At 41.7% G+C, this 26,354-nt stretch overlaps 1 protein-coding gene across 3 annotated transcripts; it reads right to left on the bottom strand.

Moving 5' to 3' along the window:
- Positions 1-19: 19 nt before the first annotated feature.
- Positions 20-26,239, bottom strand: epc1a (enhancer of polycomb homolog 1 (Drosophila) a). 3 transcript variants are annotated; one of them, XM_026362047.1, is made up of 15 exons: positions 25,962-26,239; positions 25,107-25,227; positions 16,430-16,589; positions 14,800-14,945; positions 14,074-14,280; positions 13,533-13,681; positions 11,853-12,006; positions 10,269-10,448; positions 9,958-10,047; positions 9,579-9,727; positions 7,628-8,046; positions 4,121-4,242; positions 3,495-3,636; positions 2,593-3,016; positions 20-1,740 (listed from the first exon to the last, which is right to left on the bottom strand). In XM_026362047.1, exons 3-15 carry the CDS (start codon positions 16,527-16,529, stop codon positions 1,668-1,670), a joined length of 2,355 nt encoding a protein of 784 aa, XP_026217832.1. In that variant the 5' UTR covers positions 16,530-16,589; positions 25,107-25,227; positions 25,962-26,239; the 3' UTR covers positions 20-1,667. The 3 variants fall into 3 exon arrangements, with proteins under 3 accessions (XP_026217832.1, XP_026217829.1, XP_026217830.1); XM_026362044.1 differs by lacking the exons at positions 25,107-25,227; positions 25,962-26,239 and adding an exon at positions 22,760-23,225; XM_026362045.1 differs by lacking the exons at positions 25,107-25,227; positions 25,962-26,239 and adding an exon at positions 22,760-23,224 and having other exon boundaries at positions 10,269-10,427.
- Positions 26,240-26,354: the final 115 nt, after the last annotated feature.

Below are 26,354 nucleotides of genomic sequence, written 5' to 3'. Positions count from 1 at the left end.
GACACCGGAGTCCAAACGGTTCACATTTAATGCCCTGGGCTTTATTGTCTTATTTTAGTGAGAGTTCTGTCACATTTTTTAGTCTTTTCAGCCTCCAGGTGGGACAAGTAAACCAAGGATATATCCTGCCATTGGACTGGGCATTCAGATTCTGACAAAGACAAGAAGCATTACTAGGTAATGCTGCCTTTGTGCCTAACTCTTCACAGAAGAGAGTACATTAAATTCCCCAAAGGAAGGCACCCAATACTTGTGGTTTTTGGCCTTGCAGCCGTCTGGAGATTCTTTTTTTTTTTCCAAAGAAAAAAACAAAATAACAAAAAACAAAAGGAAAAGAGGAAGAGACAGGAGAAAGCTGAAGTTTTCTCTTGACCCCTCTGTCCACTCATTAGCATTTTTTCTTATTAAAAACTGGAATGATGAAACACGTACAGTAACTACTGTCCATTCACCTCCCTTATCACCTATGCAAGTAACTGATCAACAAAAGAATGAAGTCTTTCAATAAACGAAAAGCTTACAATCACGTTTACCACAAGAACAAAAAACAAAAATACAAAAATAACTGAATTCGTTTTACAAATTTAAAAAAATAAAAATAAAAAAACAAATTGTGGGATAAAACAAATATAAAGGGGACTCGTGAAAATGACGGACCACCCCTTTAAAAAACAAACAATATAAAAGCAGCATTGACATTTATAAAAAACATAACAAAAACAAAATGTCACAAAAAAAAAAGAATAGTGCTTTAATCAGAAGCAGCAGAGGCTTCTGGGAAGAGACTTCATCCCTGTTTTGTTACTTGGGTTTGGGACAATGTTGATGGAAGTTCCCTTGAAGACAGGAGCACCTCTCTTCAAGGGAACCACAGTCACTCACCAGCACACCACACAACCACCAGCACACCACCTACTCCTCCTCCTGGCTCTCCTGGCCTCCTGGTCTGTCTGTCTGTCTGTCTGTATGTATGTCACCATTGATTTTCCACATGATCCACAGAGAGAAGCACAGGGACCCAAAGTAAACGTGTGTGTGGGGGAGGGACCTGCTTTGTGTTCACAATATACAAAAATACCCAGGAGTCCGTAGCTACCTAACATTTACTACAGCACAGAAACCAACAAAGGTACAGTGTACAAATAAAAAAAAACAAAAAACAAAAACTGAACAACAAAACAAAACAAACAAACAAAAATAAAACTGTAAACACAGCACAATAAATAGATAAAAACAGCAGGCTCCGCACCATGCACATGATGTGATAAAACTCTTCTCTATACAACTCCCACATCTCTCGCGCGCCACAAGTTACTTGGCTTACTTTTTTTTCCTTTAGTTTGACTCCCAAGTGCAAAACATCACAAATGGACAGTTCTGTGTTCAAGTAATATATACAAGGGGGTATTACAAATATGTAGTTACTGTACAGATACTAACTTTGCCATAGTCATAATTTACAGATGTCAATCTTTTACTTTAAACTGCAACAAAAACAACAACAAAAAAAAAAAAGGGTTTAAAAAGTATGAGAGATGAGAATTGCAAGCGAGCGGCCGCAGCCACTCGTCGCTCTGTCAGTCTGCATCAGAGTCCTGCAGTCCCTTTTGCATTCCCGATGCTACGATGCACAGCACCTAACGAGTGGACTCCTCGGTGCACCACTACTACGTCACCTCCATAGCCACTGTGTTGTCTGCTATACTGTTCAGAGCTGGCTTGTCTTCATCGTGATTATCCCTGTGGATGAGAGGAAAGCAAACATTAGCACAACTCAGCTCTCCTACGTGTGTGAATACTTAAGAACTTTTCTTCAGGCTGATTTAAGTAGATTCTCTATTTTGCGGCAAACTCAGCTGCATTAACTCTGACAGACACTGCACTGGCAATATTTAGGCATTTGCCTGCAGACTAACTAGGAGCGTTGTATTATACAGAAGGTCGTATTGCTAATGCAAACAGTTTATTACATTACGTGAAAACAAAATGTGACGCTACTGCAACCAAGAGAAACTTACAATAAAGTTTGTTCCTTCTAGGTGATCATATTCATATAAATTCTCTTGTTTGTGTCTGGAACATGGAGGCGTTGTCTGAGACGATGCCATAAGGATTCAAACTATAATCTGATCGCCCACACGTGTGAGGAAGCTTAAAGTCTATGCAGCTTTTGGTTCTTATGTAAACTAATTGAAGCCTGGGGCTAAAACGGCTGTTTATTCTGCACCAGGATGAAGTCAATCAAAACAAATGTGTCTGTTCCTTTGTCAGTTTTATGAGAGTTCATATTGAAGCATCTGATACTGAAATGATAGCAGTTCTTAAAAATGACAACCTGAAACTTTTGTCTCAACCAGTTGAATTCATACTCGAGTGTTTATGGAACAATACAAGATTTTGGTCAACATTGATTAAACTTTCTTGCCGAGAAACAGACGAGGAGACAGACACCATTCTGTGTCCAGTCTGTATGCCACATACAAAGCCACAGCCAGTTTGTTGGTTGGTTGTTTAGCTTATCATACAGTAAGAACTGGAAGACTCCCAGATTATTCCTTTACAAGTTCCAATTAATAGCGTGCAACATCTCACCTGGAGCTCATGTCCAAAGAAGACGCTCCAGAGACTTTGGGTATCTGCAGGTTGGTGGCGGCGGACAACTTTAAGGCAGTGGGTGTCACATTGCTGAGGGTCCGGGGGATGTGGCGTCCGGCCAGACTGGCAGCCGACGGCACACTCAGACAAATGTTGTTCCCAATGAGGACCTGAGTGGTGGCGGGGGTGGTGTTGGCAGAGCTGCATCCCAGAAGCCCCAGCTGCGGGGGCGCTGTTGCTGCTGCATGGGCGCTGGGGTTGGAGCTGAGGGAGGTGGGGACGGATTTGGCGGGCGAAGGGGTGGCCGAGTTGGAGGAGGGCTGGAGGAAAGTCGGGGCTGCGGAGGTGGTAGTGTGTGTGGACTGGTTGGTTTGGTGAAGGGCTGCTGTGGTGCTGGAGAGGTGCAAACCTTTGAAAACACCTGTTTGAAAAGAAGAAGAGCTCATTCAGAGGACAAGAATTTTAGAGCCAGTGCCCCTGCACAGTCTAAAGCAATCCAGTACAACAGCGCTGCAGGAAAACCCCGTCTTTGTGAAGCAGGTTTGATTTTTTTGTTGACATCAGTGAGATGTTGATGCAACTGCTGTTATGGACTGTATTACATTGTAAAGTGTTTCCATCTGCTTCAAATATTTAGTCTTTTTAAATTAGGCATTTCCAAACATTGAGGGAGAAACGTGCCGTTTCCCGTTCTCTTGTTTGAGACAACGGCCACTTACGACCTCAATATGACCATGATTTGTAAGCAGGTAAATTTAGAGGAAGGTCTTAGGCAATATTTTCTCATGACTCTGCCGGGAGCAGAGTCAGTCTGTCTTGACAGACTGACAAGTAATCAAATCCATACTGCCCTCAACTTGGGGTGGTTATTAATAAATCAATAAATAAGTAGCACTCACTTGCACTTGCCAGGACCCCGTTGACTCCACTTGCCAGTACGAGCTCCTCTTTGGACTTGAAGGCCAGCAGTTGGTCTGTGGTGACGAGAGCTGAAGCAGCGAACTCTGCACAGGCCTGGTCCAACGTCTTGGACACAAGTGCCTAAGTGAAACCAGGCAAAGCACATGTGAGTCTGTGCCAAAGATGTGACTGCTCTATTAATATTTTATGCAACTGCAGAAACTGCTGAGCTCAGCATTACTCCAGTCAGACAGGAACTGAGCCAGTGTGGTGCTAATATTGCTTGTGGGAATGAGGATGTGTCACGTTTCCCAAGGATGGGCGAACTGACCTTCAGCTGAAAATGAGAGCCATAGTTGGACAACGCTAGTTCGTTTAATTTAACCAAGCTCTTATTGACCTCTGTCTGGTCATAACACCTTATTGGAAAAGACAGAGTAAAAGACAGGCTATAGGGAGTTTAGCAGAAACGGGAAGAGTAGATATACACTGAACAGTGACTTCTCAGTCCTCTTGCTAAAAGCCTACACTCATGTTTACACCCAGGTTGTTTTGTGTTCAACAAATCTAACCGTAAGTATGGGTTTTAGTACAGGCTTTAAGGTAAATGTCTGTTCTTACTGACCTGTGTGTTGGTAGATGGTGCAGGGTTGTTGGCTTGTTGCTGCTGTTGGCTCTGCTCCAGCTGCTGTTTCTGCATGAGGGCCAGCTGCTCCTGGTGCTGCTGGTACTGCTCCGCCGTTAACACTGTGCAGAGGAAAGACAAGATGCACTGGTCAAAACCAGGACTTGGGAATATTTCTGGTCTCCAAGTCAGATTAGCTGTAGCATCTGATACAGCTGCAGATATAGCAAGGACGGTTTCATTTGAATGTTTTTGTTCATATCATCATCATCATCATCATCATCATCATCATCATCATCATCATCGAGTGTTTTTACTTTATGAATCCTAAAGTCCTAAAGTCTAAAGCAACTGATAACACAAATAAACCTCACAATAAACATCAGTAAACAGTTTTTTTTTCCTAACAGAAACAAGCAATTTGTCACCAACTAATTTCGATATGTCTGTACAAAAGCAAGGTCTCAGGGGTTTTTAGACAACACCACAATTGCACAACACCACAAAGGTCTAGCTGGTGGAAGTGTGTTGCTGCAGGGTGCAAAGTAAAGAAAATGAATGACAAGAAAAGCCTCGGCTGAAGGTTTATCAAACAAAGCCACACATGTACAATGATTTGTGCTCCTGAGGCCTGATCGTGGTGCTCACTCAAATCTGCACAAAAGGTACTCGCTACAAAATAGTCGCCCTGTGGTTTCAGTTTTTTTTATTGCACATAACCGAGGGGTTCAAACAGCATGTGGCTAGATAACATTGCACTGTGCCACAGAAAAAGTAAAGCCAAGACACCACAAACAATGCAGCAGCAGCAGCAGCAGCAGCTCATACACAGATAGGCCACATTAAATCAACCTAGTGGTTTTAAAGTTGTGGTGTGGACAAGGCTCAGTATGGGAAAATATGAATTTAATGCTATGCTCGTATGCTCCTCCTATGAGGTAAAAATAGCAAACATCCCTGTATATAACTGTATACAAATATAAGCATCTGCATATTTTTCTATATACTTTCATTTGGTTAATTTGTTGATTAATATGTCAAATCAAAGGACAAACTGAATACAGGGAAGTGTTCATCTCCACACATTCAAATACTTAAAATGTGTGGAGATGAATCTAATCTAGTTTACTACAATGCGAGGACAAGATAAGCAACAAGTTAGCCAAGTAGTGGACCTCAATAGGTCAAATTTGTCAAATTTCCGCTTAAAAATTACTTCAAATGTTCTTTAGCTTAACTGCTGACTAATGGTTGCATCTCTAATTAAGGTTGAGAATTAAATATTAGGTAGTAATATCTTAACCCATCTTATTTGCTTCTTCTCTCAGACATTTTGACGTGTAGCAGCACAAAGCACAGCAATCAATGATTTGGTTTTTCTTTAACTGTCACAGCAAGTCAGGACAGTGTGACATGACAACACTCACAATACCAGGACAGAGCAACTGAAGCAGATATTAAAATTCTGCCATCTTTGTTTTATTGTTTATGGTTGCGCTGTGCAAATGTCTCCTGATAAACACAAACAATATCCAGACATTACTAAGACCTCTACATGTCCAGTAACAAATAGTTCAAATTATGAAATGACAAATATAAGTCCACACTGACCAGGGGAAAAAAAATAAATAAAAAAAAGAAAAAAAGAAGAAGAAGAAAGAAAGAAGATTAGGCCAGAGATAAATGGATCTCTCTAAAAACAGCCAAAGCAAAGCAACACCCACTCATGACTCCATGCTGTGTGCATACTCCACACACCAAATTATATACACACAGCATAATCACGCCATCAGATAACTTAATCTTTATACAGCTGATACCACAAAGTAAAAATGTAGGTCCATCCACGTATTAACAGATCAGGAGGACTAGAGAACAAATTTATAACCCATGTAATTTGCTACATTCTTCAGTTTTCCAAGCGTGTCCAGTGTGGTTTAAATATAACTTCCAGTGTAACTCACTGTAACACATGTCTTTAATGTACTGTATTTATACAAGATCATTTCTAATCAAGTACCCCCAAGCCAGGGGAAACAGGAATTGTAATGTAACGGACAGAGGGGGTCTCAAAGTGGAAAGTTCATGTGGTTCACCAGCAGCATACAGAGCAGAGCACTTGTTACACAAGCCTTGATCGAACAACACGGACCTGGCTTTTAAGACTAAAGGGTTGATTTCTCACAGTGAATATTATAGGAACAAAGTCACAAAAACAACTGCACCTCACATCCCACAGCACAGCACAACATTAAGGCAATTCTCTCCACTTTGTCTTTTAGTACAGAGTAATGAAGAGCTGACGTTTTTAATGGTCAAAACAAAGAGTTTCCTGTCAGATCACATCTGCAATCTCTAAAGAACCTGTCATTATTTAAGGTTAGGTGATAGAACAATAAATTCCATGCAATAACAAATTATGATTAAAAAAAAAAAAATGCTTTTAAAGGTTAAGGGGCTCCAAACTTTCTCGAGCTGGATGCATCAGTCAGTATGACTTTGTTGAACGTGTTCAATTACAAATATTTTTTTCTCCCTCATTGGATAAGTTGAAAACATTATGTTCCAGATATTTTTAACTACACAAAGACTTCATATTCAATTCCTAGTGAATATATTACAGAGTTTAAAAATATTTAAGTTGGCATATTTTTATCCTATGATAATAAACTTAAGACAACAGATGTGAATGTCACATTTGGCTCTGGTAAATTATAATGGCCACTTTTTCACCATTCTGACCTTTAATAGACAGAAACAGTTAGAATACAGTTTATAATAAAAATGTCTCTGGAGCTCATTCTCTAATGGAAATAACTTGCAGCTATAATATTGTTTTTAATGAATTTACTAGGGCTGGACTCAAATATGTGGGTATCGTTTCAATGTTGACATTTGGACATTCTTCTTCTGTGATAACACAAATAGCATGGATGGAAGTTGGAACTGTTTAAGAAACCCAACAAAAGTCTATGGCGGAAGCAAAACGGTTTACCAAAGTTAAAGCAAGTCCAGTTGCCACTGGGTTGAATGACTGAGAATCTTCACAAAATAGTGACCTATACACTAAACACTGCCTCTGCATACTGGTGTTATCCACACACATTTTCAAATGCAGCATCTTTTGAACAAGACGAGAAGAGACAATGTGGACAATCTAAACTTCCTTGGATACAATATGAACAATGTAGGGCTGAGTTTAAAGCTTAGTGAGCTAGCTATGTGATTAGAATTAATATGGTCAGTGACAGTAACTGAATGTTGGTTATGAAAAGTGCACTACGTTATGCCTTGTTAAAGACCTGTATGAACAATCATGAATAGAAACAGCAGTCAAAATATATCTCAGGGTTCATTTCCGGCTTGTTTTAAAACAGACTTGGACAAAATACGAATCCATCTTTTAGGGCTTTGATAAAGTAATTTACCAAAATTACTGACCATTACCAATCATGCAAAATTGACATGAAACACTGAGCAGCACAACAGAGAAAACAAATGACTCACCATTGACAGGGGTAGGTGTTGGGCCGGTGCGGTTCTGGGAATGGCCTCCTCCAGACAGGGTTCGCGTTAGTCCTGACACTGTCCTGCTAAAATCCCTAAATCCTCTGCGAGACAAGTCTCCTCCACCCAAAGGGTGATGGGATAGTGTCCGCGGTCTGAAGTGCCTCCAGCGGCAAGAAGTAATGTTCAAAAGAATCTGGCTGAGGTCCACTGGTGTTTGTGATGATGACATGGGTGATAAAGAGGAGGAAAGGCAGGGGGAGCTGGCTGGGTCCGAGGTATTGGTTTCTGAGGTACTGGCATTGGAGTTGCGGAGCGGAGAGCTTGGAAGTGGTGAGGCGAGTGGTTGGGGCTTTGGGTTAAAGTCCAGGCTCTGACAGATGTCATCTAGATCTGTGTGCGCTCTGTCCAACAAGACCCTGACACACAAACAAAAAATACAATACAATAAATCCTAATCAGTGGGCTGTTGAAAAACTAGCCATTTGAGCTCCGATGAAATGAAAAACATACTGCAGCCAATATCGGTACATTCCAACATCAACATCTTTTGATCGTGGCTTAAGTGTTGCACAAGTGTAGCTATTCCTTGCCAGTCATAATTACTATGTTCAGTGGACCAGTACCAAATATAGCTTGGTACTGCACAAAAACAGGCCAGAAACATGCAGTTCTACCGTAAGTACAGAACAGAACACTTATGTAATGGGACATGACTACGTTTACAGCCGTGCTGCAACCACCTGGCGATGCTTGTTATAGTCTAGGAAGAGAGACAGCACTGTTATTATTGCTATACTTGAGCCTTGCCACAAGTGGGGCACACATTTACAGTTTGGGCCGATGCTGGTCCAGAGGAAAGGCCATGTTGCTAAATTAAAACTGTACAGTGGCATTTGTAGATGTGGTGCTGCTGACAATAGTGCAGCACTGGCTGAAATGTCAGAAAAATCCAAGTCATACTTCTGTGAATGTCCATAATAAACGTCAAAGAAATCATTGTTGACACACTGAACTTTGGTTCCGTAAATAGACTGACCAACACTGCAGTAACAAAACACATGATGCTCCATGTTTTCTGTGAATGTTCAAATACTGCTATCATAAGTACACATCATATTAAAGAAACCACTCCAATTCAGAGATAGAGGGGCTTTTCTTTCTCCCTCAGCGGGATGTGATCAGGTTGATTACAGACGGAAACAAAACATTTCTAATCTCGTGTGCCTGTGAAACAGATTCAGTCTGTCCCAGCTGGTCTCCTCAGCAACATCTGGCACTGAGAAAGGTGCTGACCGTCTCCATTCGCTGTGCTTTTTCCAGCCGTCTGTGTGATTACTGAGGCGGAACCGGACAAAGCTGCAGGACACGTTGCGGTTTAAACTCAACGGTGGCAAAGTTTTCTGTCTACAGGTCGCAGTGGCAGGTGAATCCCCAAAATGGGTTTGTCATGTTCATCATTTTACCAGCCAGCTTGATATTTATAAAAGACGAGCGCCTGCCAAATGATCACTGGTAATCTGCCAGAGAGCTGGTATGGTAAACAACCTGATAAGCTACAGCCAACACTTGGCTGAATTTCCCCTGCTCTGTGTTGGCATTGGCAGCATTCCTACACACTTCATATTTCTACATTCTCTCTCACTTAATTTATTCAACTGAACTTTTTTGATATATCATGAATTTGATCAGTGGAACTAGCACAAGGACAATATGTTTATCATATGAAATTCATTATTCTTTATATCAAATGCTGTATGATCATTAACTGCCTTTTTAAATGTTCACAAAATATCAAGAGTCATACATCAGAGGTCATATCTTAATTTAGCCAGACATTCAAGAACTGGAAACTAATCTCTGCTTGGCCTCTGTACCTGCAGAAGAATTCAGCATCGCCTGATTAAATCTCACCAAGTGTGAGGAAACCGAACAGTCAGACTGAACTCACCTGCCCCCTCTGCCCACGCGGCGCCGAGCCAAACCTAGGCAGCGCCGTGGCACGTTCAGTGAGGTCAGACAATATCGGAAGCGTGGGTCACCAAGCCCGCCCTCTGATGGGCTTACCCAGGGCCAGCTGCCATTCTGGTCTGGACGAGTCTGAAGAAAGATGAATGAGTATGAGAAGAGATTCAGAAAGAGAAAACAGATGAGAGGAAGATGAAGGAAACGGATATTAAAATTCTGAGCAAATAAACAAATTGAAAGAGGCAAGTATTGCATTGTTCTTTCAAGCAGAATGTGGAAGACAAAGAGCCAGGACTGCCAGACTGGTCAGCCTGCTGTTGGCACTATAAATAGAAGCATGGGAGTCACAGGAGGGCACTCACAGCGTAATACTGACAGCCGGCCTTCCTCCTGAACGCATAGCAGCCATCTGGGTCATTCTCCTCTTCTGCCTCTGAGGAACCTGAAAGGATCTATACAATCCAAACAAGTAAAGGATGAGCTTAGGACTGGAAACCATAACCTGCCTCCTCTAATCTGTATGCTACTCGCCTAATATCAAAAATATTAGGAATAGAGGATGAACAGTCAATATTGTGTGGGTGTAAACACCTTTAATCCTTGTTAGTTTTTAATATTAGTGTCCATGTTAAAACTCTACTCAATGTTGCAGAAATCAGACAAAATACATTACCTGTGAGAATGGTTCATCATCTGAGCTGGGGAAATCGTACTGGTTGAGGTCCTTGGGATTGAACACAGAGGGCCCTGAATGCTGAGGCGCTGACAGAGGAGGAATCTTGGGTTTCTTTTCATATTTCCTTTTGGTTCGAACTGCCTCTGTCTTCTCAGGCTGTGAAGAGGGAGAAGGAAACTGTGATAGAATGTTTATGCTACAGTCTGCGTACTTGAAAAAAAATAAGGCTGTAAATCAATGGTATTGGTGGTCTACGCACCGGCACGAAGGGTGTCTGTAGAAACAACAGTGAGTAAAAGGAGGCATTGATATGCAGATGGCAGCACGTGCCAGATGCCACTGAGTAGCCAGATGGCTGCCCCCCCCCCCCCTCGCTCTATCCACCCCATGTCATGTTCACCCCAACTTCCCCAGTGGGATGACCCCTCCCTGTCTGAACAGACTCCAACTCTACTAGGATTAGTCAGATCCTATTCAGGCCTTAGACATCATAGTACAAAGCAAACAGAGGCAGGCACACTATAGTGAAGAACTGCAGTAGAAGAAGAGAGGGTTAGAGTAATGAGGGAGGAGGGGGCAGAGGTGAACTAAAAATGTGCGTAAAAGTCAACCAGCTGGTTGAGGAAAAGGAGCAGAAAGAGGGGGAAATGGCTGCCTCCCTGCAGGGCAGTGGGGATGGGGGCAGGACACTGGAGCTAATGAAGTTATAATGGGAGGAGGTGATACTGAGTTCACTAGTGCTGCGTAATGAAGTGCTGCACTACTGAAGCATATGGCAACTCAGTTTTATATTAAGTGCTTCTGAATTTGAAGGAGTCAGCACACAAAGCTAGTACCCCACCAACTCAATGACATGGAAGAGGGTTACCCAAGAGCCTGGAACTTACCGTCACTTACTGCACTTTGGATTAAAGTATAATTTTTTTTTTTTTTTTTTAATTATGCATTTTGGAACATTCTGTACATTTTTCACGTACATGGTGAGTTTCTTGTCAAACTACAGTATGGCAATGATTTTCAATAATCCATACACATTTTGTAGGATTGTGCGATAGTTACATTCAATTGTTAGAAGTGCATCATGCTCTCTGGAGCAAACAACAGCTGACTAACGCATTTCAAAAGAAGCGTACTACTGCACAGAGTATGAATAATTTGACAAGTCAGTCAAGTCAGCAGTGCGTAACAGGCCTGAATCAGACAAGCTACCACTAAAATACTCTGCAAACTTAGTGGAATCATTCTGTAAAACAAAAAAGACTGTCGTCACCAGTTGCCTTAATAGTTTAGTCCTTTAGTGTTGAGTAAATAAGACCCGTTTTCATTAATACCATCAGTAAACAGTGATATCTCTCCTATTAAAAGGACCAAGCACCAAGATTGAATGAGTGTCCTGTCTACAGTTCAGTTACTCATCAATGTGTGAATCAAAGTAAGAAACACTTTCATATTATATAAATTTGTTTCATACTAGTTGAGACCTCTTCTAACATTGTTCAAGAGCTGAATGGCTGAAAACCCATTTCTGATACTTTACTGACATCATCAGCAGGAAGCATGTGTGAAGGTGACTGGCCTTACCTTCTTGTAGTCCTTCATGTCCAAGTGGTCCTGGTGTCTGTACTGGTTACTGTTGGACAGGGGAATGATGGGGATGGTGTAGATGGGCTTCACCAGGGCCCGCTGGGCCAGTGCCTCTGCCATCACTTCACTGCCAAAGTCTGGCATTGTATTCCTAATGGCAAGACAGAGAGGGGCGAGAGGAGCCGGTGAATATAAATAGGCATATTTAGAATCAGCTGCAGAACAAATGTAATAAGTATTCTTTTACAGTTCAACAGACTCACTTTCTTTATAGAGAAACACTGAATTCATATAAACTGGCTCCACTAATATCAATCACTTAACACAATGAAATACACAAAAACATACACACAATACACACCATGTTGTTAAAACAGATGTACCTGATCTAGTTGAACTAGTAACAAACTGTTAAATGTTAATAAATCAAAGGTTTATTAAAAACATTCACTTGATCCACTGGAACAGTACTAAAACATTTTCCCTCAGTTTCACGTAGACGCAACCCATATAACACAACTAATATAAAAATATTAGTTGTTATCAAAACTGTCCAACTGTCAACGAACCAGTTTTGCATTGATCGCATGAAATATAGGAAACCTGTATATACTGTATTTATAGTTGAACTGCTAATTAATGCTGAGTTGACAACACCTACAACCATGGCCAACATCATTTCAGTGCAGGGAAACGGCCCACTAAACACACCACGCAGTACACCTGGGTCACTCTACACCAGAATAATATCATGAAGTGGACCTGAGAAGCCATCTAGTGAGAATAGAGTGGTCCAATCTGGGAGTGAACACTGACGGTGATGCGCAGACAGAAACCAGGCCGGGATAACAAGAGGAAATTGAAATGTCACAACAAATCAAAAGCACTTCTAGGAGAAGGGTCCAATTTAGGCTCACACTGACAGCTACTTTCAGAGGAAATTCATTCCATTTGGGTGTCATGTTTAGATGGATCGCAAAGGCTCCACCGAGGGGAAAAAGAATGAATCAAAGATTTTTTTTTTGTAAACATGAAATAACAAACATATACCGTAGTGTACAGCTTAACAGACTAGAAAAAAATATGGCAGCCATTCCGAAATTAATGAACTAATCTGCTCCTGACACTAGTGAATAACAGGGTGAACTCCAAACCGATAATACATGCACAACAGTGTACATAACTGTTGAGCCCAATTAACATGAGCAGTGAAGCCCGACTTTACAGAAAACGTGTGGTTCACTCTTTTAAACCATCAACCATGCAGACAAATGTCTTAATAGTTTCTACTCAGGAAACTTAATGAGTAAACAAAAGCTTAATGAAAGGTTAAGCACATCAACCATGCAAAGTCCCCATATGCAGAAAAGGTCCAACACCACAGCAATCTCAACTTGCGGCAACTAAAAATGTAATGTTTTAACAACCAGAATCTATTCCAAACAACTTCTGAAAAGACAGAAGGGCACAGCTGCAACCTCCTAACAAATCTATTTATGAACATCTGTCATTCAATCAGGCAAATGAAGCATGCCTGCCCTTTTACTACTGCACCCTAAATTCCTACCAAAAAAGCCTAACTGCAGCTACTAACAAGACAGTTGATGCAGTGCAGACAACTTTAACAACCAGTGCCAAACACTTTCCAGGCCAATTTTACATGCTGGCCTTTCCTACCTCTTTTCCACAATCTCCAGTGTGAGGTGCAGCAGTTCCCTCTTGCTCTTCTCCCTCCTCTTGATCATCTCCAGGATGGTGACAGCTCGACTCAGGTCCCTGCGCAGCTTCAGCATCTTCTCATATGATGCCTCGTCATTCTTTCGGTTCTGAAAATAGAACAGTGATGAATCAGACAATGCCACAAGTGTTCCTATTTATACCCAAACTACTTCAGAGAACAACCAGCTGAAACTTATAATTGGTTTATAAACATTTTATTTTGGGATAATGACATTACTGCCAGGCAACCAACCTATAAAGGAATGTTAGATTTAGAGCTTTGATACCTAAAGAACAGAGTTATAGCTGTATGCAATCTTGGCCACATGGTACTGTGATGACCCTGTCGATCAGAGAGGCTGTTCTTTTCGGCTAATTTTCCCACAATGGGGACAATAAAGGCCAATTTTCCGCTAATAGATCACAGAGAGGCCATAAATTCTATGCAACAGCACAACTTCTCTGCCTTTTAATTTGCCCAGTCTTTTTAGACAACTACCTTTCTGGTCTGCATCTTTTCCGTTCGCCGGCGGAAGGCCACATAAGGGTCGCTGGTGCTAGAGCCATCCCTTTTCTCCTGCTTGACATTGGGGATGAGGGAGCCACACTTGCTAGTTTTCCTTTTGCGGCTCCAGTAGTCAAACACCTCTTTGATCAGCTCATCGTCCTCTTTCAACAGCAGCTTGGCTTCCTGGAGACTGACAAGCTGGGGAGCAACAAAGAGAGACCAAGTTGGTGCAATGTTCAGAGCTACAGAGTATGCATCACATGTACCAGAAAAAGTTGAGAGTTGTTTGATTTTAGGTATCCTAATCAAAATGAAATGCAGAAAATGCAGCAGCTTTTTGAGACCAAATAATCCAGAACAGGACAGGACAAAATACACACATGCACATTCTCGCTCACACACACACACAAACACTCACACCACACGTTACTCAAATGCAGGGCAACAATCACAATTTTATCAGCTTACAGTGGTCCCTAACCCTGGTCCTGAAAGCCCACTGTCCTGCTCATTTTCCAACTGCCCCTGTCCCACCCAGTGCTGATTACCTGGATCAGGTGTTTCCAGTCAACCAGAAGCTGACTGGAAACAGCTGCTGAGCTACAGAATAAGGCACAATGCGACGCAGTGGGCTTTTATTTATTTTGTGTAATGTAAAGCCAGAGAAGTTCAAAAACTATGCAAACTGGCTCTTTCCCCACACACAATGACAAATACCTGCTGTCCACTGCCTTTCTCCAGTCGGTCTATCATTTCTTCAAACTGCAGGGCACTGATTTCCATTTTCTTCTTCAGCTTATTCACAAACGTCTCATCCTCAGAATCTAGGTCGTAGTCTGGCTGCTCTGTATCCAAACTGAAAGCTGTGAGATGGAAAAGAGCTGGTTATTGAAGAGATAGACCTATTTTAATGGTTGCTGTCTATATATGTCAAAATCTTTTGACTAGATATGACAGATTTACAGATTTTAATTAAGAACATTTTTCCCAGAAGAACGTGATGTACCAAAGTGGAATAATAGAGTCATATTTTGAATTTGGTTGCGGAGTCAATTGTATTTAGTGGCTAGGTTTCAGGCAAAGTCAATAAACACAAAACTTGGTGTATGACATGCTGAAGTCTTTATCTTCAGACCGACACTGCCACAATTTGCTCAAAAAATAAACAACATTTTATTATGACAAAGCAGTGTGTTTGTGTTTAGTCATGTGCCTTTCCCAACCAGTAAAACACTGCCTCAGGACAAACACTGGGATTCAGCCACTTGTTCATAAATGCTGCCTATGGTTTAGGTTTCTGGACAGAATAAAGCCTTGGCTTGGAAAGTCTGTAGACAATAAAACATTTGTCTAGTAAAATGTTGAAAGTAACTGTCGTAATCCAGATGGGTGGATGGCTGCATTCTGACTACCAGAGCCTCATTGTGATCAACACATCAACCTGTCAAAACCTGAAACATTTGGAAAGGTATCTAGCCTTCCTTCTCACCACCCCATATTTTAACTGTTATATAACAGAGGAACAGAGATGCGCAATCATGGTGAAAATATCTGCAACTTTGGTCCCTCGGGTTTCTAAGTTGCCAATTCAAACATAGTTCATGTAATGTTATATTATGTGAATTTAGTCTCATGTTTCTGTTGAAAAACACTTGAAACACTCTACGAATGAAGGAAGTCACTTGCATAATTCACACTTACGCAAACTGCCACTGATATAACAATATTGGTCACATGCTGGCAACAGCATCCTTTGCTGTGTGTAAAACATTTACACAGTGAGATGTGTGAATATTAAGACAATAACAGATGTGACAGAAGGCAGACAGCCTTGTTCAGTTTTGAAAGAAGCATGAAATCATTCCAGTTACATTTTCTTTTTCTGCCAATAAATCACTGACCCCTATTTTGTATCATCCACAGAGATGGCACAACTCTTTCAGACAGCATTTGTGATTTCACACATCTGCTATCAGAACCTCTGGGAGCAACAGTAACAACATTACAGATATCCACATGCCCCTTTCAAATATTTACTTGCAATACTGCAGGCTTCAACAATCCACATAGATCTACTTTTAGCATTTCAACTCTTTCTTAGCATTAAAAGATATACAGAAATCCACTTCTACTCCCACAATTAGTTTAAGTATTAGCCAGTTGTTAAACTAACTTATCAACCTCAACGATCGCCAACTGCTACTTTAAACCACTAACAGACAAATCTCTCAATCAGCAGCCTAAGCCCTCCGAAACCTAGTGCATGCTCACAGCGACATCACCTCGTGCTCAGAGACCACTAACACAGCTAAGAGGATAATCCTGTTGCTAGCATCCTGCTACTCACGCTGTATGTGAATAAGCTGCTTTGGCATCTTGAACTCCCCGGGGTAGAGAGACTCGTAGTGCGTGATGTTGCACTCTGCCTCGGGGACGGGGATAACCATGTTGTCCCGCTTCTCGCCATATACCTGCTGTGCCGAGATGGCCCGCTGGAGATGGTGCTCCTGGAGGAAAGACAGAAAGAAAGAAGCTATTCAAAATAGATGGTCTGCAAGTTATGAGTTATGCATGCATGTTTTCTTGACTTAATTTCGTACTGTGAAAAAAAATGACACTAATACATTTCTATCCAGATATATTGTATGATGGAACAGTTGCTTGTAGAAACCAAGCAGATATTTCACAAAACCAAGATTAAAATACAGAACAACACTGCTTATGGGTTAATTAATATGTTTGTAGAGCAGGATCTAGAAGTCGTTGCACATAATTCTTAGCAAAGTATGTTGCAGAAGCTTTTTAGTGAGTAAGTCTGTATAATACTTAAAAAAACATAAAGCCAAAGAAACTAAACAGATGGAAATAAGTTTTCTTTGATTACATTTTGGTATTAGTTCTGAAGCGTGTACCCATTAAAATGAGTGCAAATCATAATGTCAATTACCCCAAAACAAAAAGAAGAAGCTTTTCACTGCCACATAGCCTTCTAAATCCTTTTTAATTGCTTTTTTTCCCCTGGCATTTCTTATTTTCAACCTTATCTCTTAGTTTGTCCAAGCTTCTCAAAGCAGGCAGAACATTTTATTTATCATGGTATGTCATGCCTAAATATACCATCCCAGTTCTCACTGCTGCATCTTGGAGGAATGAGTCATAGGCAGAAGAGCAGTATAGGATTTGGTTGGGGAACTGGGCCTGTCGAGAAGATGCAGGGAGTGCAAGCAGTGTACTGGTATTAATTCACCGAGTACATGTGAGGGAGACCGTCAGTGTGGTTGTACTTTAGTGAATGTGCTTTCTTACAAAGACCTCATTTTGATTCCTACACAGGTAACCCTTCTGCCATAAGTGACTCAGTAAATCCAACTCTACGCTTGAGCAAGTCGCAATGTCTTCTAAAAGTTTACAAAAATGCTGTTGTACATTCAGAGTCTTGGGATCATAGATGAAATATCTGCAAGTTTCTCCAGCGATTTAATTAACTTGGCACTAAAAAAGGAGGCACACCGGCAAATGAGTCATGCAGTTTGACTCGAACATGGCAAACACAGAATGTTTTCACATTACATAATCTGATAGCCCCTTAAAAAAAACTGTGACGCTAGGAACAATCCCACGCTAACATTCTCCTTTTTCCTATAAAACATATTGCTTAAAATTTGCACAAATATTATATCACCAACAGGCCTTTTAAAACAGATTTTGCTTTGAATGAGTAGAATCCTAACATACACCTCCTTTAAGCCCTTGTAGCGCCATCTGGAAAGACACTGTAGCTTATTACAAATGTATTCTCTCTGTACAACACAATCTCTGTAGTCCTATTCTCAATAGCTGACGCAACAGATGGTCAATCAAGTCACAGTGACTGAGGCCCAGCTCTAACAAGTATTTTAACAGCGCTCCTACTCACTTTACACAATTTTCACAACCACAATTTCCTGGCTAGATTTTGAGATATGGGTCAGTGTTCAATGACACTCTAATTGAGGCTGAAAGAGATGACTATCAAAAGACACAATACATGTGCTTGGCTAATTTTCCACCAGGTGATATTGATTCAATTTTCCACTATAATCCAAAGATATCAGAAGCTCTGTGTGATGTAACAAGAGAACCATATCAGAGCTATGAGCTGGCGTGAAAGGACACAGCGTGTGTCCAGAGCTGAACCATCTGCCCCTGGTAAGCTTATCAACAAACCCAGCATTGTACACTTTCTCTTCAACTAACATAAAATAACAATGTTTACTGTAAAGTTAACTTTGCAGACACTGGAACTAAAGTGAAAGAATTCAACAGGAAAGATTCAGGTACCCACCAAAACCCAAGTAGCTTGTTGGTGACTCTAAATGAGTTTGTCCATGAACATACATTTACCAAACTAGCTGCCATTTATTCGCAAATTGCATGTAATTTGTCACCAACTTGAGATAGTACGTTTCCCTCGGCAGGACTTAATTTGGCATGTTCGCACATGCAAATCACAGGTTTGAGAAAAACAAAGCAGTGCATTTGGCTACAACTCCTGCAGTGTGTGCAGACTGTCCGGCCAAACTTGTCAAAAATTTCACACAGACTTGTTCACTGCCCACAAATGCACCACCGCCTGCGATTAGCCAACAGTTTTGTGTGATCATATATTTAACAACCCCTTGCTTAGCCACTCTAAAACTGCAAAAGCTGTGGTTCTCCATCCCTAGCTCTTAGCTACTACACAGAAAAGAGAAAGCTCTGCACACAGCTGTGTTGCAATAGCACACTTGCAATTCCCCCAGCTCTCTATTTAGTGAGATTCTGTTGCAAACTCTCAACTTAAAATGTAAAAAAATAAAAGCTGCAACAGCATACTTTCAACTCCCTCTGGTCTCTATCTAATAAGCATTTGACAACTAAGAGCACACTGCAAGCATTATTATTTCTGAGCATCCTGCCAGCATTAACCAATGATTAGAAGTGAAAAGACTTCTGCACAGTACATGTACAAAGTGAGTTGTGTCTCAAGTTAAAGACAGATTGAAAAGTAGAGGTTCCCTCATTAGAAAAAGTCGATATGGATGATGAATTAGGTTTATGTTCACACATAACCATTCAGACTTTTTGAAAATCTCCATGGCACCTAACCTATATGGCTGCATGCTGCAAGTGGAAACCCTGTCACCCAGGGGAAGGCCATTTTTAATGTTTAACTTTAAAATGCTTCCTCCATACATAAAGGTTATGTGCACAGATCATTACGTAGTGGTACGTTGCCACTAGTTACAGCAGCCTGACAAACGGAGGCTGGCAAACACAAGAAGACAATACAGCCTCACCAAACAGTTGTCTGCCAATACGACCTATAACATCACAAACTGCTGGTTATTCAGCATGAGACGGGTTTTGTTATCCTGAAAGTGAAAACTCCAAAATCACCCTCTGTGAAGTGACCTGTATAACATTCTAATGAACCTGAGCTTTGGAAGTAAAGGAACCTGCATAAGAAGTGTGTGCAAAAAAACAAACAAACAAAAAAACAATTAAACCAGAGCCTGGCCTAATCCTGCCTTTGCATGTTTCTGTAATGGAAATCATCTTGTCAGATTAAAAACAAACTGTCTGACCTACAGATATTGGGATCTTTTCGAGGAATTAGAGGGAGCGGTCCTTTGTGAATGTCACATGGGACGGAGAAAACTGGGTTATTCTAGCAACCACCTACCACCTGTTTTAATCAAAATTGTTTTGAAAGTGATGTGTCAAACATTTAAGTCTGTTCACACTGAAACACTGCTGTCTTTACTTTAATACTGCCAAAACAGAAAAAGCAAGTATATGCAGTCACTCTGGAAGAAAAATCCAGAGTGACTGCACTCCCCCCCAATATTGAGCCTCCAATTCTCTTGTTCTTTACTCAGAGTATTCTGCGACTGCAGCACCGCTTTCTATCACGGCCACACATGTAGATGGATGAGAAACAAATTAAAATCTTTTTCGTTTCTAAATTATTTCCATTAAATGTTCCCAAGAAAAATAGAATACTGCAATAAAAGTTGCCACGGCAACAAAAACATAGCCTCCAGCAGGTGTTTTCAGTGCATGGGAGGAGGGTGAGGTCCAAGTCCCGAAGATGATGATCTGCTTGGTTGGTCAAGGAATCTATCCAATCTGATATAATATGAATGGCCATAAATACAATCCAAACATTGGAGGTAACTCATGCTATTGACTACATGCTATTTAAGTAACAAAATCAAAGGAGAAGTGCTTTTTCTTGAACAAATGATTGGTTGCTTTGGCCTATTCCTGCTTTATTCTGGCTGCTGGTGCATTTAGTTCATTATCAACAAATAAGATAATTTGATTACCGTTTCTAAACAACTCTGTTATGAATTATAGCAATCTATCATGAAAACAATGGATCTATTTATGAGATATTCCATTCCTACGTTGCACATTCTGAAATCCTTACTGTCCAATTAAGCATTGATTTCTGATAATCTACACCTGCTCCCCTGAACTGGACGTGACAAATATTTACAATAATTAACAATTACAAGCTTACTGATTAGACTTCCCTACTGGCATTGGAACATCGGAAAGTATTTTGATGGTCAGATATTTAGAATCATAGGAAAAGTAATGGCACTTTCCTGGTTTCTGCATTAATTGGTCATAATGTTATCTGATCTCTGATCTCTTGTTTTCATCATATAAATAAGACCACCTGAAGTCGCCCATTCACAGACGTCACCTGACACATTTTACCTCTCAAGGGGATGTTTTACAGTCCTGCTTTTAGTGTCTTGAGCATGTAGAATGCAGCTCAATTAAAATGAGAAACATAGTAGTAGAATACAATACTGGGAAACTGCTCTATGGCACGGCATTGTACAAACACAGATTTACAGCCAATTAAGCACAATGCAACATTTCCAATTCAAATGCAACAACCCAATATTGAGGGGAAATATCTTTTTGACTTTTTGAATCAAATTAACAAAAAGGCCCTACAGAGCCAACAGATTCAACTCATTACCAACACCAACGCTGTTTATCAACAGTGAACTCACTTTCTAGCAGAAATTAAAAGTATGTTAATGTGATCGATCAACACTACCACCTCTGAAAGCGTGCTTACTTTCTTCTTTAATTAAGATCATTCTCAGGCCAGCATGTGGTCGCTGTCAGGCACAGCAGCACTCCATTGTTGCTGGACAGGATGTGGGTCACGGAGCTAAGCCATGTACAGCCTTGTAGTAACTGCACTCTTTATCTCTTCTGTCACTTTGTTATGTAATGCCGCTCTGTGTATGTGTATAGTAGGTAGGTGGGGGAGAGTTGGCATGAGGGCAGGATTTCTGCTGACTTTATGGGCTCCTGTCTGTGCTTTCCTTGTGTACAGTACGTGTCTGCTGAGGCAACTCTGTGGCATTGACTGGCTCTGAGGTGACGGAGGGATTCAGGAGAGTGGGCTAGGTGAGGGTCCAGCTAATGCACCAGCCATGAATAATCCGCCCGCAACTAGCAATAATACCCAGCTCCCAACAGACAGCGACAATATACATGCCACTAACAAGATAATGATTAATAAAGCAGCTCAGATGATAACTGCAAATAATGAGAGTTGATAAGAAAATGAAGAAGTAAAATTAAACAGTGTCACCCTATTTTATTTATGCTGAAATATTGAAGGGTATATATGCGCTACTAACCTGAAGAGTCGTAGTTTTAACTTAATTATAATAGTATAATAATCTGTGTTTAGATGTCCCACCTGTGTGGGAAAATGCAAATCATGTCTATATTTAAATGATCTGTAGGGAAGTCGTTTTAAAACCCATTATACTGTACAGAAGAGTAAAACTACGATGCTCGACATGCTAAAACATTAGATGTCACATTACCCACAAACTAGACCGCTTCACAAATATGTCCAATTCTCACTTGCAAGAGTGAAGCTACTATAGCCTGCATGACACTTACAAACCAACAAGGTTGTAGATCCTTGCATCTCTGCTCACAGAAATACACACACATTGCAAAAGTCGCTGAAGTCACAACAGAACCAAAACACACCATGAGGGCACTCCTTGTTTTTTTTACAACGTGTAACATTTGCAGACTCTATTGCAATTCAGTGTCATACACTAAGAAACAAAAAACAAAACAGACTAATCCACCGTGCATCATGCTGCCATGCCGCTGTGTACGATCTGCTAGGTTTTTCCTGTGCAGCCAGCGTTCAGCACATGTTGGGCTGGAGCTGTCAACACTCGGCAGCTAGCTGTCAAAGCGGGGTGGGGGGCTCAGTGTCTCCCCCTGGCTGTCGGACGGCGAAGTGCACCCCGTCGGAGGCCTACCCCGCTCGCCTCCACCAAAGAGAAAGTCAACAAAATGGTGGAGCAGACACGAGTCACGTGACCCCTTTGTGCTTTCGGGGGCAATTTCGAAGGAAACAAATGGCCACAACACGGCTTACGAACCAAATATCGAGCCGCTACACCTTTAGAAAAGCACCCGTCGTGGAAGACGACCGTAATATTTGGTATTCGTCGAGATCCGTCGCGGGCACGAAGCAGCCGTCATGGCGGCCATTTTGCACAAGCTTGCGCAGGCAACATCGTAGCGCCCATCGATGGGAAAACACTGCTAAAATAATCCAACAACAGTCGGCCACAAATGAAAAACATACCGATTCCTCCTCTTTCTCCATCCCAGTTGGCATCTGCGGCACTGCCCGGTTGATCGAGGCATATTCGTGCAGGTCAGGCAAATCCTCGCAGCGGAAGACGGGTAGAGGCTTACTAGCATCTAGCGCCCGTGCCCGAAACGACAGTTTACTCATTTTTATAATAAAAGATGCAGCATAAATCTAATCGATCTGCTATGAACAACAGCAGGTCTGCCTCGAGTTCTCATGGATGAATCTGTGACGGTCTCTGGGAGTCAGCCGGTCGATTGAGGGAAAGCTCGGGTCCGTAGCAGCGCGAACAGAGCCGGGCAGGCCCGGGTCTCGCTCGCTCTCTATCGGTCTTTTTCTCCCCTAGGCTCCGCTGTTCCTCTCCGGTTCAATACGCCATAGCCAACATGGCGGACATTACAACTCATGCAGCTCACCGCTCGCTCCGAGCGGCCCAACCCCCTCGATCACACCAACAGCCATTCCCACGCAGTTTCGCACGCGTGCGCGCTCGCGAGACCCTTGGGGTACGGGAGACGGGGGGGGAGGAGGAGGAGGAGGAGGGGGGGGGGGGTGTACCGATGGAGGGGGCTCAGAGCTGGATGCTGATGAGGGGATGAGAAGTTCCCAGGCTCGGGATGTTCTCCAGCTGGAGGAGCAGACTGAAGCTGCCACATTTCATCCCCGTGTACTAATGTACCAAAGCAGAGGGTCGACGACCTGTCCGCCGCTGCACAGCATCAACACGGATTATGAGTCGGGGTGAAGCACCATCACCACCCGGTGACAGGCGGGAGGTGTGACGACAATTTAAAACCTGCAGTGATGCACAATACTGCAAATTTAGAATTTATTTAAAACCAATATATGGCTCGTTCTACCGAACAGATTCATTGTTTTGCAAAAAGCGCCACCCTGTGGTGTCAATACTATTACACCACAATAGCAAATGAACATTTTGTGCTTTACCTTTGTGTTCATGCAGAAGTCGTTCAAACAGCATCCAACAATCTAAATTTGGTAGACATCACGGACTCTACTGCTGCATCATCACTGCCATCATTTCTTCCACATGAATAGAAAGCTTACATTTACTTGAACACAATGTACGTACCTGCATAGAGTGGATACATCAGGAACATTACAATAACACGGATGCTCAGGAGATGTCACTTTAGTAATATCTGTATTGTTGCTTTATTATTAGAAATGGAAAGTTTATTTTGGCTGTATTTAGTTAAATTTCTTTTATTACTCTTATTCACCAATTCAAACGTTATGACACTATGAAAATACTGAATCTCAGCTAAATACACCACAAGGTCAGACACAGATGCACATTCAACATTAAATTACTTATGCTCTTTTATAATGCAAGATATCGTGCATCAATCTTTTGTTTGGCAGAGAAAATTATGTGCCTGACCTTTACCAACAAATAATATATTATGGTGTATTATTCATTTCTGATGGCCCTAATACACAAAGTGTTGTATAGCTCCAGTGATTCATGCCTTGCCAAGCAACATATAACAGGGTGCTGTGAACAACAACAACAACACAGTTTGTCAGCTGTCACTTCATTTCAACAGTATCTTCATCCCAGTGTAGCTTTACCTTCTTGATCGTAACTGTCAGCTGTGGAAAACAACAGTCTTCTGGTGATGTAGCCTCAAACTTCAGTAGTGCACAAACAGTGAATCTTGGGATGTCCCTTCACACATTACTGATGCACAGCGATGTTAATCAGAATTGACCACCTGTTATCCGAGACATGTGTTGCCTTTCTCCAAATGATCAGGTGACATTTTAAGTAGATTAGATTAAGGAGCCTGGCAGTTCTTAACATGTGGTCCCATTTTACATAACTTTCCATGTGGACCAGACGCAAAAGAGCCCAAGCAGCTACATGTATACACATAGCACACACTCCTTGTTACAGTTTATCTGTAGCTAATGTTTGGCAGTGCAATCGAAACACTTAATATCACATGAACTTACATGCTATGTTCCCGTTTCCTGTAAAGTTTGCAACACAGCCCTAACTATAGTGATACACACACACACACACACACACACACAATTTAAAAGTGTTATTGGACACGCTTAGCCTAAATAAAGACAATGCAGGTTTTAGCCTGCACTCTCCGATATACTTGGAGTATGGATGTACAACCTATTAAAACTATTTCCCCAAAAACACAACATGACAGTGAATTAATTGCTGGATTGTTTAAAATTGCAAGTGTCAGCTGAGTGGCCATAAAAAAAGTGCCTTAACAGGACCACAACATATGCAAACTGCAGATATTTCATGTTGCAGCTAAATAACACGAGAAAGATAAGAAATGTGAATAACCTGTAACAGTGGGTGACGATTCCCGTGGCCATGAATCAATGATCCAAATGAGGGAGGCTGACAAGATAATCATCATCCATTTGGAAGAAATGGGCTCACATGGGTAGCCCATAATGGAGGCCTGTGAAACAGAGAATGGCAGTAAAGACAGACCAATATAACAGAAAACATCATTAATGGAGTCTATTCTGTTCAAATTACATGGTTAATATGATTTATAAGCCCCAGAGATGCGCCACGTCTCAGCTTTCACTGTCACATATTTTTATTTTCCCCTCTATAGGGCATTAATTACAATCATAACTAAAATGTGCGGGACCACTGGGGAGAGGATTTGGAACACGATTTGGCAATTAACAACACACACACCCACAACAGCATTTTCAATTTAGACCCGGCTGTTTATTAATGTAGAAGTTTTGCTGCTTCACCATCTCAGTGCACATTTAGTTCAACCCCATATGTGGAAGAGTGGAGAAGAAATGGAGCTGAACACGACAGAAAAGTGGAAAGAAATGGTCTTAGCGAATGTGGACGACGAGCATGCCCCGCTACGACGGCGATTACAAAGCAGCTTTTGACGGATTTATAATTCGTTTCTATCCCCAGGATCAGACACAGCTGTGTTTGCACAAGGAACAGCGACACCGAGGCTAGCTGACAAGCTGCTAACGCTAGCTTAGCCCAGTTACCCTGACCCTGCGCCATTTACCAGCCAGCTAATAGTTTGCTGACAGACTGCCAATAGTTTCATTTGAACTCACAACTAACTTGCCCACATTTGAAAGGCGCCACTTTCAATCGCAACAAAGATTACACGGGGAAAAACCAGCTTGAGATGGAGTTGCAACTTACCTGCTGCTAGCAAAACCACAGGGGAGGATAATGGTGATGGCAGCTCTTCGTATGGCTGTCATGTTAGCTCGATGCTAACGCTGGTTAGCTCCCTTTAGGACGCCCCAGAGGAAAACGGTTTTCACTATTTTTATTTCTGCAAGTGCGGTTAACTCACGCAGAGGGCTGGGGAATAGACGCCGGGATCCAGAAAGTGATATGTTGTCGCTCACAGCAAAGTTAGATAGTTCCCTAAAAGGTTACTTCGATTGAAAAAGATCCAAACTGACCACCAAGCCACTTTGTAGGCGCGTTGTGATTGGACGAGGAATGCCACCAATCACCTGTGGAGAGCTCGGGCAGCATGAGCTCACTGGTGTACCCGCCCACCCACTAATAATAATAATAATAATA

This window comes from Anabas testudineus, chromosome 2 (genome assembly GCF_900324465.2).
Source record: "Anabas testudineus chromosome 2, fAnaTes1.2, whole genome shotgun sequence".
In the NCBI taxonomy this organism is placed as follows: domain Eukaryota; kingdom Metazoa; phylum Chordata; class Actinopteri; order Anabantiformes; family Anabantidae; genus Anabas; species Anabas testudineus.
Note: the sequence above shows the minus strand (reverse complement) of the source record. Positions and strands in the feature narration are given on the sequence as shown.

Coding starts and splice junctions, on each gene's coding strand:
- epc1a (XM_026362044.1), bottom strand. CDS start 22,912: ATGAGTAAACTGTCGTTTCGGGCACGGGCGCTAGATGCTAGTAAGCCT. Junction 4,243..7,627: donor AACACCTACCCCTGTCAATG/GTGAGTCATTTG, acceptor TCCTCTGCACAG/TGTTAACGGCGGAGCAGTAC. Junction 3,017..3,494: donor CGGGGTCCTGGCAAGTGCAA/GTGAGTGCTACT, acceptor CTTTTCAAACAG/GTGTTTTCAAAGGTTTGCAC.